Source organism: Mytilus trossulus, chromosome 9 (assembly GCF_036588685.1).
Source record: "Mytilus trossulus isolate FHL-02 chromosome 9, PNRI_Mtr1.1.1.hap1, whole genome shotgun sequence".
NCBI classification, from domain to species: Eukaryota; Metazoa; Mollusca; class Bivalvia; order Mytilida; family Mytilidae; genus Mytilus; species Mytilus trossulus.
In genome coordinates this window covers 25,213,388-25,228,839 of record NC_086381.1, presented here as the reverse complement: position 1 = coordinate 25,228,839, position 15,452 = coordinate 25,213,388, and the positions used below count along the sequence as shown (strand labels likewise).

The 15,452-nt window shown below is 31.1% G+C and overlaps 1 protein-coding gene across 1 annotated transcript in view; it reads right to left on the bottom strand.

Annotated features, from left to right (window-relative positions):
• Positions 1-346: 346 nt before the first annotated feature.
• Positions 347-15,452, bottom strand: part of LOC134684418 (receptor-type tyrosine-protein phosphatase gamma-like) — a 110,951-nt gene continuing 95,845 nt past the window's right edge. The window contains exons 10-22 of the mRNA XM_063543702.1: positions 14,380-14,416; positions 12,872-12,969; positions 12,476-12,604; positions 10,954-11,102; positions 10,093-10,228; positions 9,253-9,402; positions 8,770-8,869; positions 7,121-7,194; positions 5,445-5,573; positions 4,622-4,744; positions 3,892-4,028; positions 2,979-3,114; positions 347-1,629 (exon numbers count right to left, since the gene is read on the bottom strand). Coding sequence (XP_063399772.1) covers positions 1,558-1,629; positions 2,979-3,114; positions 3,892-4,028; positions 4,622-4,744; positions 5,445-5,573; positions 7,121-7,194; positions 8,770-8,869; positions 9,253-9,402; positions 10,093-10,228; positions 10,954-11,102; positions 12,476-12,604; positions 12,872-12,969; positions 14,380-14,416 — 1,470 coding nt within the window. The 3' untranslated portion in view covers positions 347-1,557. The remainder of the gene's footprint in view (positions 1,630-2,978; positions 3,115-3,891; positions 4,029-4,621; positions 4,745-5,444; positions 5,574-7,120; positions 7,195-8,769; positions 8,870-9,252; positions 9,403-10,092; positions 10,229-10,953; positions 11,103-12,475; positions 12,605-12,871; positions 12,970-14,379; positions 14,417-15,452) is intronic.

The window sequence follows — 15,452 nt, the reverse complement described above, 5'->3', positions numbered from 1 at the left end:
TCATCATAGATACCAGAAATAAATTTAGTATATACGCCAGACGGGCGTTTCGTCTACAAAAGACTCATAAGTGACGCTCGAATCCAAAAACGTTAAAGGCCAAATAAAGTACGAAGTTGAAGAGCATTGAGGAACAAAATTCCTAAAAGTTTTGCCAAATACAGCTAAGGTAATCTATGCCAAGCAGACATCACAAGATAAAAGGTTGGATTGGTCCGATTATTATCTGCTGCAATGTTGAATATGCGTGGATGACAATTGCAGTTTGACATGTTTAATTACCATTTCGTTTCGAGATTGAAGTTTTATACAATATAAAATCCGAAGATTAAAAAATGTTACAAAAAATGTTTTTTTTTCTGCTTTTATTGTCATAATAGTATAAGATCTGCTTATATAAAATGTTAAACTTTGTTAAGCCTGTTACAGTGGAATAACATTTGTAAAGACATATCTACCTTAAATAATAAATAAAAAATAAAACAAATTGTTACATAAATACATGCAAACTTCAATTGCTAATCACTAAATATCAATGAGTGCTCAGATGTTTTTTTAATGTTAAAACAGTTGGCTACAAGAATCCTTCATTACTGGCCTTGGATTATGAATGAAAACATATATGCAGAAGAATGCACAAGGAACAACTTTTAAATAAACCTACGAATTGGATAATAAATAAAAAGAATGTTTTCGATCTTGACGATTGTTCAACTTAGTTTATACTTTAACAAGAGCCCCTCCCCCCACAACATAAAGTGTGAACTTTTGTAAAAGAAGACACATTTCTAGTTTATATTATTCATTACACAAGAGCAGTTCATAAAAACATTTATTGACATTGAAGATGATAGACTGTAAACCAACTTATTTTCGCGAATACTTTATTTCGCGTTTCCCACTTTTTAGACCAATTCGCGGCTATCTAATTTCGCGATTTTCTGACTTACTTGATAAAGTTTAATTAGGAATGATCCAAGTTTTACATATTCGCGACGATTTATATTCGTGTTATTTTTGTACTCGTAAGTCGCGAAAATAAATCTCTTGCGAAAATAAGTTGGTTTACAGTAGTTCTCAATCAAATATATTTGTAATAAAGCAACACGACTGTGAAGCATTTGATTGAACTGGGTTTCCCAAATAAATAATATTAATGAATAGAAGATAAAAAGTGACCATACTAGTGCAGGTTAATAAAAATATAACATTTCGAAGTGATTTGAATTTCATTAAAGCAGTTAAATTCCATCTATAACAGTGGAAAAAATCGTCTTCAAACAATATCAATACGCGTCGTTTTATATCGTTCCAATGAATATAAAAGTTTCGCCTGTCTTGGATATGTTTTAAAAGGAGCATATCTCTTTGAAAATCGATGCATGAGTGATTCCACTAGACGGTATAAAAAACAGTTCAATCATGCAAATTGAATCTTAAAAATAATATAATTTATGAATGAATACATACGTGAAGCGTCCTTTGTTATATATGCACAATATAGTATAATATCATTGTAACACAAGAAATATATAATTTCGAAGACTTCTTAGGAAATCAAAAGTTTGCATACACGTTTGTTGACTCCAAATAAAAGTTCAAAGCCTCATAACACAGTCGGTACTCATCCTGCGAATATACAAAATTTCAAAATTATCATTATCACTTATATAACATATATTTTATCTGTAATATCAGAGCACATCAGCACTATTTTTAAAACGTCTTACAAACTTTACTGAGGTCCTTAATATTTAAATAGGTTAAAATGAATACCTTGAGTATTTTATATCGCACTTTTTTGAACATGGAATCAGATAAATAAATAATGCAGAAGTTAACTCAGGGATATACAAGAATCATAACTGGAAGTCAAACTTTCAACACCACGGTAAAAAAACAAACAAACAAAAGACCACATTCTACACAATACTGCACAAGGTTCTAAGAAATGACTGAGCAATACAAGAAAATCAAAAAAATTTGTGTTTTGGGGCATTTATAATTTTATTTTTGAAAACCTACAAAGATAAGACCTTTTTTTAAAATTCAAAACTGTTGTAAAGATAACTAATCAAAGTAAGCGTTTTGTTCAAACATATTGTACGATGCAAAATTTAATTCTACACGTACGTCAAGTGTTTTTAACTTTGTGTTTTACCTTTTTACCTTTTTTAGATTCGAGCGTCACTGATGAATCTTTTGTAGACGAAACGCGCGTCTGGCGTATATACTAAATTTAGTCCTGGTATCTATGATGAGTTTATTGTAGACGAAAAGCGTGTCTGGCGTAAATACAAAATTCAATTTTGGTATCTTTCCTGAGTTGATTTATATATTCGATTGTACTTTCATTATTTCATATAAAGTAATTCACATATTTTAATTTTTGAGAATGTTCGCTCCCAAATATTCTGAATTATCTGGTGTTATCCATGAAGTGCCTTTAAACAAAAAAATCCCGCTTGATTCTACTTTTCCTTTAACAATTTCATTACATTTAGTTTAAAAAGCAATATTTTGAATGGTTTAAAATCTTTCTTTTTCTTTTTATAATGTTTTGGAAAAATAAAATGGTGCAATTGTTGAATGAATGAAATATCGAGACAAAAATATGTCTCGCCATATTTTCTATGGCATGTATCTCAAAAGAAAGCATTTGTTTCTGCTTGTTTGGTTTCTTTATCAAGATACTTTCGATTTATAACTTCGAAAAGCTTCTTAATTTGAAACAGAATAGCCAACATCCTTAACATATAAAGTTGTAAAATGACTGTCGTATTTGTGGTCGAACATTGTTTTGTCATAAATTGCATTTTGGAGGTTTTGGCATTGAGTTCTTCACATTTAAATAGCTGACTATGATGTGTGAGTTAGCGGTATCATTGACAATCATACGAAATCTGCTCATCGAATATCAATTAGTGTACGTTTCATTTATGGTTGCTACTACAATATAAGAGTTTTTGTAAACTTACGAAATCAGAAAAAAACTCTGGTCTCCTTAACTGCAGTAGCCTAGCTAGCTGGAATATGTCAGCATTATCATCTATTGTCATACTAGAGACCGCGTTTGCAAATGTACAAAACAGTCCGCAGGTTTTAGCACCATCACTATTGTAAATAGAATTTGAAAAAAAAGAAGGCAAACAATATTAAATGATGTCTTAGCTGCTTATAAAATAGAATAACAATAATAACAATGTACAGGGAAAGAGAGTTTTACATTTTCAAATATCTCCTCAAAACTCATACATAAACAAAACAATTGACAACGCCATCAGTGCAAATTGAAAACCACAAAACACTACTTAAAATTTAACTAACACAAACCGCACATAAAATAAGCGATAACTCATGATCGAATGTTCCGTAACTCCTCTACTTATAACATTCGTCGTATAGCACATGGCAGTGAAAACAATTATTAAAACGTGTAGTCTGAATGAATTAAGTTATTCATTAAGTTAACATCAACCAATTACATATTTTATATCACAACAACAACGTTATAGTCAAATTCAAATCCCCAATTCATTATCAAATTTTCGGCGAAAAAAACAACTTATATGCGTATCGTAAGGAAATATGATAATGCGTCAAACGCCAGATAAAATAATTCACTATCTTGTACATGTACCAGTATATTCAAATGTGTTTATATTTTAAAGAAATGTTGAAATTTCGAAATACATCTAAATGTTTATTTGATTGCACCATAGAGCTGTTGTAATATTAACGTCATGAATATATATCAAATAATGATAACATATAATTTATAAAATGCATTTCAACAACTTAGATAATTCAAATCAAAATGTATTGACAATTATTCAATTTTTATTGAGTATAGTAGTTTTTCAATTATATTTGCACACGTTATATACATACCCGCTGACAACAGTTACTGCATCATGTGACATACTAACACGTGTTGATATCATATTCACGAGTTTACACAACACATTTGGCTTAGGATACCCACTACAAACAGCACAGTATATCACAATCTCCCTAGATTTTTCATCCTGAAATGATAATATGATACTCTTTTCTCTTCATCCGATGAATTGTAAGTAAATCTCATTGGTTAATGTCAATGGAGGAAAATAATTAATAATTATAAAAACGACAGGTTAAACATATCTGTGGCCTTGTTATGCGTGGACGATATACAACGGCTAATAGTTTAAAGTTTACTGCATCAAACATGCATTTCATCTATAAATATTTCTTCAAAGATGCCCTCTAGGAAAAATGTCACCGTCAATCTAAAGATGATGGCGTCTGTAAACCTTACGTATGTATGAATTCAACTTAACCAGTTGGAAACTTTCATGCCATAGTCTCCTTGTAAAGAATGTTTTACAACAAGAGTCATGAATTTAAAAACGACGATGTCAAATACTAGATTATGACAGGGTTTTGTGTTTCTGTATCTTCAATTTTCGTTTTCATGTTGCTGGCAGTGTTTTTGTTTTGTTTTTGTGTTGATGTTATATTTCGTTTGTAAGGTATTTTCATGCCATTGTCCCCTTTTTCCAGAGGTTTTGTTTTTATCTTTTGTCTTGAGGTTTGAACATCTTTGAAAAATTAACTTATATCTCGTGAACAACGTTACCTTTCTTGAGAAAACAACTGTACATGATAATATATCGAATTCCACCTTTTCTCGCTTCGTTATCTTCATGGTGAATGAGCCACATGAAAATGTGTCTTCTAAAGGTGCATACACAAATTCAGCCTAAATAGAAAAAACAGATTCAACTATACAATGTCGAGTTTTGTGTGATTGCAAACAAAGAAAGTAGAAACATGTAGAAAAGAAGATTATTAGCAAATTTTGATTCTTAAAAAAAAGGAAAAGATACACCAAACTGATTAAGAACTGTTATATATCAAAGTTTAAATAACAAATGGGGAACGAATTGAAATTAGAATAAAATGTAAGCAATCAATGCATGAAATTTAATTTATCGATAATATTTGATTTTATTTTTTTATTTTAAACATATTTTATTCATTAAGATATGAAAAGGATTGAGCAAACAGGCACAGCCTATAAAAGCTCTCTCCATAATCGATACTATTAAATAGATTCGTACAAAATGTTACAAACGTTGAAGGAGGAAATAGTTTCGTATATTAACATTCATTGGCTCGATAATTTCATGATCATTAAAATTTCAAGAAATTAGTTTCATACAAATTTATTATCATTGGCATCAATATACCAGAATTATCCAATCCATCAAAACATTTAAGAATTAATAAGGTAAATAGGTTCCCGATGTGAGTTAGCATGTCTATACATAAGTTGAAATGCAACATAGATAATACAAACAAACTAACCTACGGGAATCAAAACAATTGGTAAAATAAAAATATCATCCCTTAACTTAGTGACTTTTAAGAAAGATAACAGATACACTAGGCACTAGTACCTCTGTTTGTTCATTTATAAACATGACTACAGTAGATGAGTTATGGTCCCTGATCATTGTCCAGAAGTCGATCTTTGTGTCTGGCAGTGGAAGCTGTGTCGTCAAATAACCCACAAACTTTGTGTATGACTGAAATATAACAACAGTCATCAATGTTAGAATAGGCACAATGTATATACTGTTAAATCAATAAATTCCATTGGATTTCCCTAAAGTATCTACGGTTTAAAAGTACTCTTGAAATTTTTAATTAATATATGAATATTTTTAGTTGATGTTCATAATACATATACCAAATCGAGGGATCGAGTTCCGTAACATTTACAGTATAACATGTATAAATATTAATCAGGACAGTAATTAAAAGGAGCCATGATTGCCCTTTGATCTAAGTCAGCACACTTATGTATTACTAGCGTGTCAACACTGAGATTGTGAGTTGTAATTCATGTGAGCTCGACTGTAAACTTAATTGACTAAGGTTGTCAGTTTTGTGTTTCTTTTTGCCATCCGTCATCCCCCGCCAATTAAAACTGATCGCTACGAAAAAACACGATAGTGCTTAAAATGGCAATAAACATCAATTACATTCACTTTGACAAGATTGGCATAAACTTTTAATGTAAGTGTGTCACGAAATAATAGTTTCTTCATAAGATAAGTTCCGAATGGAATAAATATTCTGTAACATTATTCCCATTGGATGAACTGTTACAGTATTTGTTCCTCACGGAAAAAGAGTATATAATATATGTTCCAAAGGGAACAAATTGTATGACAATATTCATAACAAAGATTCCTGGGGATCTTCTGTAAGGAGGGACAAATATACGCTGACAAGTAGACATGGTTTTTCATATAATTGTCTATGACTATTTCAGAAAAAAACCACTGATAGAGATAACGTTAATCTTAGGGATAAAGAGAAACCATTTTTATAAGATTTATTTGTTTCCCTCTAACTCGTTCAAAATAAAGAAAGAGTATTATTACAATTAAATATATCTATAAATCTTTCACAGGAATATATATTGGAATGTGATTACTAAAACGGTTAAATGACCTCTTAGTATCCTTCGCCTCTCTTTTAAATATTTTTTCAGGGGATTTTATACACTGATTCTTATTCTTTACATGAAAATCTTAGGTCAAATTAATTATCAACTTTATATCCAATGGTAATGTTGCAGGTGTTATCTAGACATAGTTTTTCAAACTATTAATTTTATTTTGTGTTGTGATGTTTAACGATTAAACAGTGCGAGCGTGAATTGCTTGTGCAGTATTATGGTCGAGCTACGGTACACCGACCGGAACGGGATTTTCTCGCTGCGTTGAAGACCCCTTGATGGCATTCGGCTATTATCAGCTTTTCAGTCGAATTGTTGTCTCTATGACATATTACCCATTTCCATTCTCAATTTTATTCTCATTAGAATATTCATTTATCGCTATATAATTTGAATATTTCTTATAAAGTTGCGGATTCTAAAAGACATTCCAAAGTTCAGTCTGGGAAACCTAGAATGCGCTGGAAAAAAACAAAAACGAAAAAAGACGAAAAAAAAAAGATATTTGAAACATAAACACTGAGGGAACTTCAAGAATACAGACAAAATATTAAGGAAACAAGAAATGTTATAATATTGGAATTATTTTGATTAATCTATACATACAGGAGCTTGAACCGCATTGATATAATCAGTTCTTCCTCTGTCATATGTTGTGAGAAAAAGCCTGTTGTTGTCCGCTGTAACGTGTAAAGAAAATATTGATAAGGCATCGTTATATTTTACATAATATTTCAAAAACTATTAGCAGAGAATGACTATATTTTTATTAGATTTTCCTATTGATGGAGTGTACATGCATGTCTATTTCTAAACATGGCGGCAATCTTGGTTGGTTGGCCGGGTCATTGGACACATTTTTGAAATGTAGATACATTTATGAAGATTGTGGCATGCTTGAATAAATTTGGCCCAATAGTTTCATAGAAGAAGAAATTTGTAAAAGTTAACGACGACGGACGACATACGACAGACGACGGACGCCAAGTGATGAGAAATGGTCACTTGACCCTGTGGGCTAGGTTATCTAAAAATGAAAAATTTAACTATGAGAGTTTTCTTTTCGTATGTCTTAGTTAAAAAAAAACCAAATATTTGTTGAAACAGTGCAAATAATGAAAAGTAATTTCTTGTTCTTTCTGTATTCAGATACATTATTTGCCAATCTGTCTTAACATTGCCGTTCCAACAGCTTTTTAAAGTCTATACAAAAAAATAATAAGCTGTTTTAGTCTTTCAATCAATAGTATGATTTATCCACCCGCGACAAATTCGGTACTATTCAAACATTTCGCTAACAGTCAATTTCGATGTATTGAGGCGTTTCAGTGATGTATACATATTATTTCAGTCAATTTGTGAAACAATTGTTCAGATTGTGGTTAAAGCATCAAACTTTGCAGAGTGTTAGTTGAAGTCATAACTATCATTTATAGCTATGGACCCAATTTAGAAAATCAAAATGGAGACTCTGGGCGGCAATTTTGAAATCATGTCCAAAAAATTAATAAAAGTTTTTAGCAAAAATATTTTACCTTACCAATTTTGATAAACTTTCGTATTTCTTATGACAAATAATATCAACTGAGGACTATTGAAGTATATAGTGGCCATCTTGAATGGTGGCCATTTTGGAAACAATTTGAAGACAATTGGTATCAGCACGGGTATTCTTTTTACCAGGTTTCATGTCAATATCTTCTCTTATATCATGTTCAGGATTTTAATTATTAATCTAGAGAGATCAAACAGCCGCCATTTTAAAATGGCCGTCTCTGCTGCCAAGTTCAACTTTCAGAGTGGGTCCATAGCTTAAAATGTTGTCCGTGACATTTACGACTACCATGTCAAATTTCATGCTTTTGTCACAATCTGAGCAATTTTGTCACAAATCTGCACAAATTGACCGGACTATATATATAAAACGAAGCTCATTTACCAGTACACTAGCATGACTTTGAAATATATACTATTCGTTTTTCTACATTTTATTTCCAATTACATCCTGTATGCATAACGCATATGTTATTGCCATTTATATTGCACATAATGCATTGTTACAAATGTATTCTTTGAAAAATGGACATTGATATTACGGAATATGCTATGTGCGATATGACGACCATCAATCGAAAACGACATACAATGTTGCTAACAAACGGTGTATTGTACAATGTAGATGGCTGTATTATCCGCACTGTTATTGAGTGTGTTTCAAGTAAACTGGTATTTTGTCATAGATATTACTAACTTACATGGGATGACTGATTTGTTTCTGTTTTTCTCTATATTTTCTGGACTTACGGCAGCGGTATGCTCAGACTTTCCATGTTCTGATTTCTTAGCTTCTAGCATCTATAAAAATGAAGGCGTTTTGAACTTTTAGCGTGTTAAGATACTCATCACATATCAATGATAAAAGAGCCAGCCTTATAAACTTTCAGCATCATTAAGGAATACTTTTATTCAATGTGTACTATCCATGATATACATTTTGATTTGTGAATCATATAGAAGAATAGAAATATTATTACGCATGATACAAATATTCCACGTGATGAAATGCCTATTACTAGGTAACCTAAATTGCTTTACCGCTTCATATATCACTTATCCTTCAACAGGATTACGATGGAAAAAAATCTACACAACTAACGATTGAGCAATGGTTTTCCATTTATTTAAAGACGTGTCTGATATTCATTACTGAAAATCCACAAGAATTATAATACAAATACCTTAAATTCTTTGTACAGTTTTTGATGATTCATGGGTTGTTTATCAGACTGTATCTCCCGCCAAATTGTTCCAAATTCGTCTTTTCCAATCTTCGTATCTTTCATGGTAAAAGCTTCCAACAAGGCATAGTGCAAACAAACATACTGGTCCTGAAATTACATTTATGTTTTGACATGACCAACAATTATTTCTCTGTCTGGTTGATCAGTACCTTTGCGTGGTTATTACATGACAAACTTGTCGTTTCATTTTATTTTTTTTTATACTATTTTTGATTCTCATATTAATAAATATTAGGGCAATTGATAATTTTCTTGTTACACATACACATTATTACCGGTCCTATGCAATTGTATATGGATTTGGATTTGCTCACTATTAAATGCTGTGCGTTGACATATTTATTTATTTGTGTGTATTGATATCCATATAATTGTCGTTTCGTTGAAAATTATAGCATATCTACTTTGTTTGTATAATGAATATGTTTATTTCGAGTTCTATAAGATTAAGCTTTAATTTAATCACCAATACTGATCCGTATGTTAAAACATAAAATTTCAATATATTACTGAGATATAGTCCGAAAACTATAAAGGCACCCTTTGTTATGAATAAATAATCCCATAACTCAGAAACGTAAAGATCTGTAATTTGTAAAAATCGTAAGGAAGCTTACGTCAATAGATATTACAATTGACCAAAATATCATAAAAAATGGTAAAATCCCTTTCGAGTTATTGCATGGACAGTTGGACAGGCAGACAGAAGGACGGACATAAGGGTGATGTTATGCCATTATATGTTAAGTAAACGGGCATATACAAGTTATGACTTACTGGAGTCTGCACCATATTCATTCGACTGTATCTCATTTTCTTTACAAACTTGACAATGTCGACACAACCTGTGACACCCCCCTCCTCTTTAAGAGCGTCTAGTCCAATGTATGTTCCTGTTCTTCCTATGCCAGCACTGAAAAAATGCATTTGTAATTTGTTGGTCAGATTGTCTCACATCAAATGTTTGGATTTATTAATAACAACCTGTTGTGTTAAATATGATGATATATTAAAGCAAGTGAGGACGAGTCTTTTTCGAGTTGATTTAGAGTCATAGTGTCGATGACTTGAAATGCCTGGACTAAAGGTAGGAGAAGGGCAGTTGGTTTCAATTTATTTGGTGTGTTTGAGCTTTTAATTCTTCAGACTGATAAGGGAATTTCAGGTTTGAATTATCCTTTGACTTTGATAATTTCGTTGTTTGATTTCTGTATATTATAATGTATAAGCAAATATGACGCTTAAATACAAATACAGAGTTTTAAAGCCGATATATAGGAGGATTAATACATACAGCATTGTATAATGTATGACATTCAAAATTATGTTTTTGGTTTAATGTTAGAAGAATTGAAGTCTACATTAAATGTAGCTTATACATGTAGATTGAAGTTAACGTGAAATCAGTAATAATAACACTAAAGAACACAACATGTACATGTAGTGCGCGCAGTACTCTGTACATTCATTTTTTTGCATCTCCAAATTGAATAAAGTCTAATTGCAGTATAAATGTTTTTCATCTGAATTGTCTCTATTAGTAAAATTTAAGGAACTAGAAAGTATAGACTATTAATGTATTCATATATATTTCTTGATTCATAAATGTAGGTGATGACTCAAAGCGACCATAATTACCTGCAGTGAACGAGTAGTTTTCCACTTTCGACTTCAGAATGATCAGATATCACATGTCTATGAAACAGTACAAGGTACAGAGGATCTGGGGTTCCATGATCAGGCCAGGCAGTGAAATGGTACTGGATAATATTTCGTTTCTCCTTCGTCTAGAACATTATAGATTAAAAATACACTATGTCTTCCCCTTACGTAATGAAAATAAGAAGAAACAGTCTGCATGTTAAGGGACATATAAAGAAAAAAATTCAACACAAAATTACAGAAAGAGTAGTTAAATGTATGGGGGCCATTACTGTTTGCTTATGATAAAGTGTCTATGGTAGTTACGTATTCGGGTGAATCCTTTATGTATAAATATGGAATGCATTTGTTAAGTTAGCGTTTTTTGCCTTGTTCATGTTGCTGGGGCTGCTCTCGTTACTAATACAACTAAAAGCTCGAACGAGTCTGTGTGATTCATTTAAGCCTATTTGCATATTCAATAAAGGACACGCTAACATTGTAGTAGACAATGTATTTTATGACTAACATCTCTGTTTTGTTTACCTTGTATTGCTGATGATTAAGTTTTTGCTGCAAACACAAGAGGAGAAAAAAATCTTATTTAATAGGCTGGGCAATCACTTCTATAAAGATTGACAGCCTAGCTACTACCTATATCAGCAAACTTTGTCGTGTTATCATATATTGCATTGCTGTTCATTTTTTGAATTAAAATTGTCTACCTATCTATTATAATTTTATCATGTGATGTAACTTACCTCCACCCACCATACAATGATTTAAATCTTCATTAAAGGGCAAAATGCAAAGAAGACCTTGGACGATTTCTTTAATTATTTTTGATGGTGGATCTGGTTTTACTGATCCTTTGTGTTTCAATATGTCTATCATAATTTTAAGATATAGGGCGAAAAATTAAATCAGTTGTAAAAATATAATCATCAATGGGCAAAAACTCTAATAAGGAGTCGGGTTACGATTTCGACAACGAAACATATTAAAAGATCTTGTCCTGTTGATCACTTTTTAATACAGTTTCATGTTTCTCTGTAACTATTACAGTTTTTAAGATAATAGATAAAACGAAAAGAGTAAGGTAAACTATGTCATTTTAGGTAAAGTTGTTTTTAAATTTTGATGTGTATCAACAATTAGTAGAGCTCAACAATCTGAACATTTTTGAAAACGTCAGATGATCTCTAAACTTGACGGTTTTCAAAATAATTGCAAACAATCATGCATGTTCCAACTTTATTCTGTGTATAACCATGGCAGTCACGTTGGTTGTCATGCGATGGCACATAAATGAAAGTATGTACTGGTCAATCAAAGATAATGATCATAACAAACTTTTTCACAGATGAAAAGCGATGAGCTCACATATATTAGACGGTAATAACGACGTCTTAAACAAAACTTTTACCTTCTTCAAAGGAGAAACATTACAAAAGATCAATTTAATTTGTTTTTTACTCTTTGGTATGTTTGTGCCTATGTTTTCAAATAAAACACTAACCTTTTTATCTTCAACCGACATTTGTCTGGTAACATATGCTGCTCTTTCTTTTTCTGATTGCAGAGTAAGAATAAGGTTTCCCAATACCATGGGTTTTCCTCCTTCAGGCCAATATTTATCACATTTTACCTTCAATGCACATATAATGCTGTAAATAACGCGTAAAGAATCAAATGTCTGTCTATATAACAAGTTCAATGAAGAACACATTCATGTAAAATTCTAAACAACAGTACGATATATTATATGCAAAATAAATTGACTGTTGAATGACTATAAAAAAGGCCATTAAATAATCGTATATGTTGTACCATTTTTTTTTTCTCCAAAAAATCTATGATTTTGTAGCACAGTTTGTGTTACAAATCATATACAAATAAGATTACTATGTATCACCTTATTCACTTCAATCAGGTTGGTCAGCATTATTATCTTCCTGGTATTATTCTGCCAGATCATTGCCCAGAAATCAGTAAACGTATGCTTCAATGGTCCTAAAATATTTAATTTCCTTGTTATAAAATCCATGCGTTCAAAGCACTTGTTATTATTATATTGTATGTCTTTATTTTATGGGCAGATTTTTATATATGTATTCGTCTGTGTACATATGTGCATTTAATGTAGACAGTAGAGTTGAGTAGTTTCACATGCAATGATATGTGTGCCTACTTTATTAGATGTTTGCGAGCATTTCGTTTTCGGGTCTCGTTACTCGAAACCACAACACCTTTCGTTTACTATTATTTGGTGACATTTGTGAATTTCATGGGGTAAACTGACATTTTGCATTACTTGTTTAACTTATGATATGCCAATGATATATTAACTACAAATTTATTTTATTTAAGTAAGATCTGTTTCTATTAAATCGTCACGATTAAATATATCCTATATGCCGTGTATGTCATTTTTCTTATAGAAAGACAAAATTAATTTTTTCGGTCGAACGAAGTGTTAAGAAATAATATTTATTTTTTACGGTGATAAATCCAGACGAAAGTTTATGACATTGTAATGAAACAACTTGACGATTGAATAGCCAAAAAAGTCATATTATTTTGAGATAACACTGTATCAAGCATTTGATGCAAATCCTTGAAAAAGCAAAATAACTTTGCAAGCTAATGTTTACCAGCATACATTCGCGTAGGAAGCTTGGGCGGTGATTTGTTTTTATTTTTCAGGAATTGATAAAAAGTAAAAACACAAAAATACTGCACTCCGAGGAAAATTCAAAAAGGAAAGTCCAAAATCAAATGGCAAAATCAAAAGTCCAACCACATCAAACGAATGGATATCAACTGTCATATTCCTGACTTGGTACAGGAATAAGATATCTTTTAATCTAACATGTACATGTGACACCTTATATCACATACACCCATTCTGTTCAACATTTATGTAAAAAGAAAAATTAAAAAAATGCTAAACGCAAAAGACAATTCTAAACAGAAAGAGCCTTACTATCAAATGGCAAAATCAGAAGCACATACACATCAACGCTAGAAAAATTACTGTCATATCGTGACTTTTTACACGCATTTTCCTATATAGAAAATGTTGAATCAAACCTAGTTAAATAGAAAGTTCAACATCTCACTGGTTTGAAAATTGAATCAATTTGACAACAATCTACGAGTAGAAAACATGTAAGTATAACTGTCAAAAGTTAGGGTACAACAATGAACATTGCAACAAAATCTCAATTACTAGTACTATAAATACAAAGGACTTTATCAACACAGAAAAACAAAATGGCACAGAGACACTCTAAACTCAATGTACCCACATCTTATTTTATTTTCTAGTGTATCTTCAACGATTGTTATTGATTTTTAACGGTGCAATATAGTTTCTTTTTTTTAATTTTTAAATACAAACAAACACATATTTCACATTACCTTGCGATGCTATATAGCAACTTTCTTTCTCAAATCCCTAAAAGAACAAAAACGATGAGAGGAAAGTGAAAATTGTAAAGTTTAACAATGTTTAACAGATATAAAAGAAATACGACCGATAAAAGAGCTAATTTAAAAGATACCATATTGAATACACGAAATTCAAATATAAAAACGACTTAATATTTTATTGGGCAAAAGAATCAAAGGTCGATCGACTGAAATAATGAACATTTTGTATTTAGGTATAATATAAAAAGTTATCAAAGGTACCAGGATTATAATTTTGTACGCCAGACGCGCGTTTCGTCTACATAAGACTCACCAGTGACGCTCATATCAAAACATTTATAAAGCCAAACAAGTACAAAGTTGAAGAGCATTGATGATCCAAAAAATTTAACAATGATATATGCACTGGGGTAAAGCTGATGACCGTAACTGCATTCACGGTCATCCCAAGATGTCGGACGAAAAATTAGGTCAGTATTTTTATTGTCTGTTAAGTTGTTTCTACATCATTTTCTTTACAAAGAATACATTGGTACAATGTAAATTTATAAAAGATTCACACGGAAGTCACAAATCTCTACCGAGAAACGTGTATAGAACGGGAAATTGGCTCTGAAAAATTCGCTAAGATGACCGTAAATCATCTTTAAAATATTTTCAAGATGACCGTAACATATAATAAGGATGACCGTGATTGGTAAAATGATGACCATAATTTTGAAAGGATGACCGTACCTTACATAGTATAACCGTCATTTCTAAGAAATATCGGTATTTGTATTACCTTTTTTTTGTATCAAATAATTAATCGTGTTGGTGTAAGACGTATTTATAAGACAACATTAGTTTAGCAATATTTATTCAGAAAATTCATCATGATACGATATTATACAAAGGAAATAATATTCAGGATTCAGAAACAAGTAATTTGCTTTTACAAATCTGTCTCCTTTCAAAAATAATACACTTATTGAACAATACATAAATATAAATACTGGCATGCTCTGTAATAAATATATGAATATGAAAAAGGTGAAAGAAAAAGAAGAAGGCATCTTAGA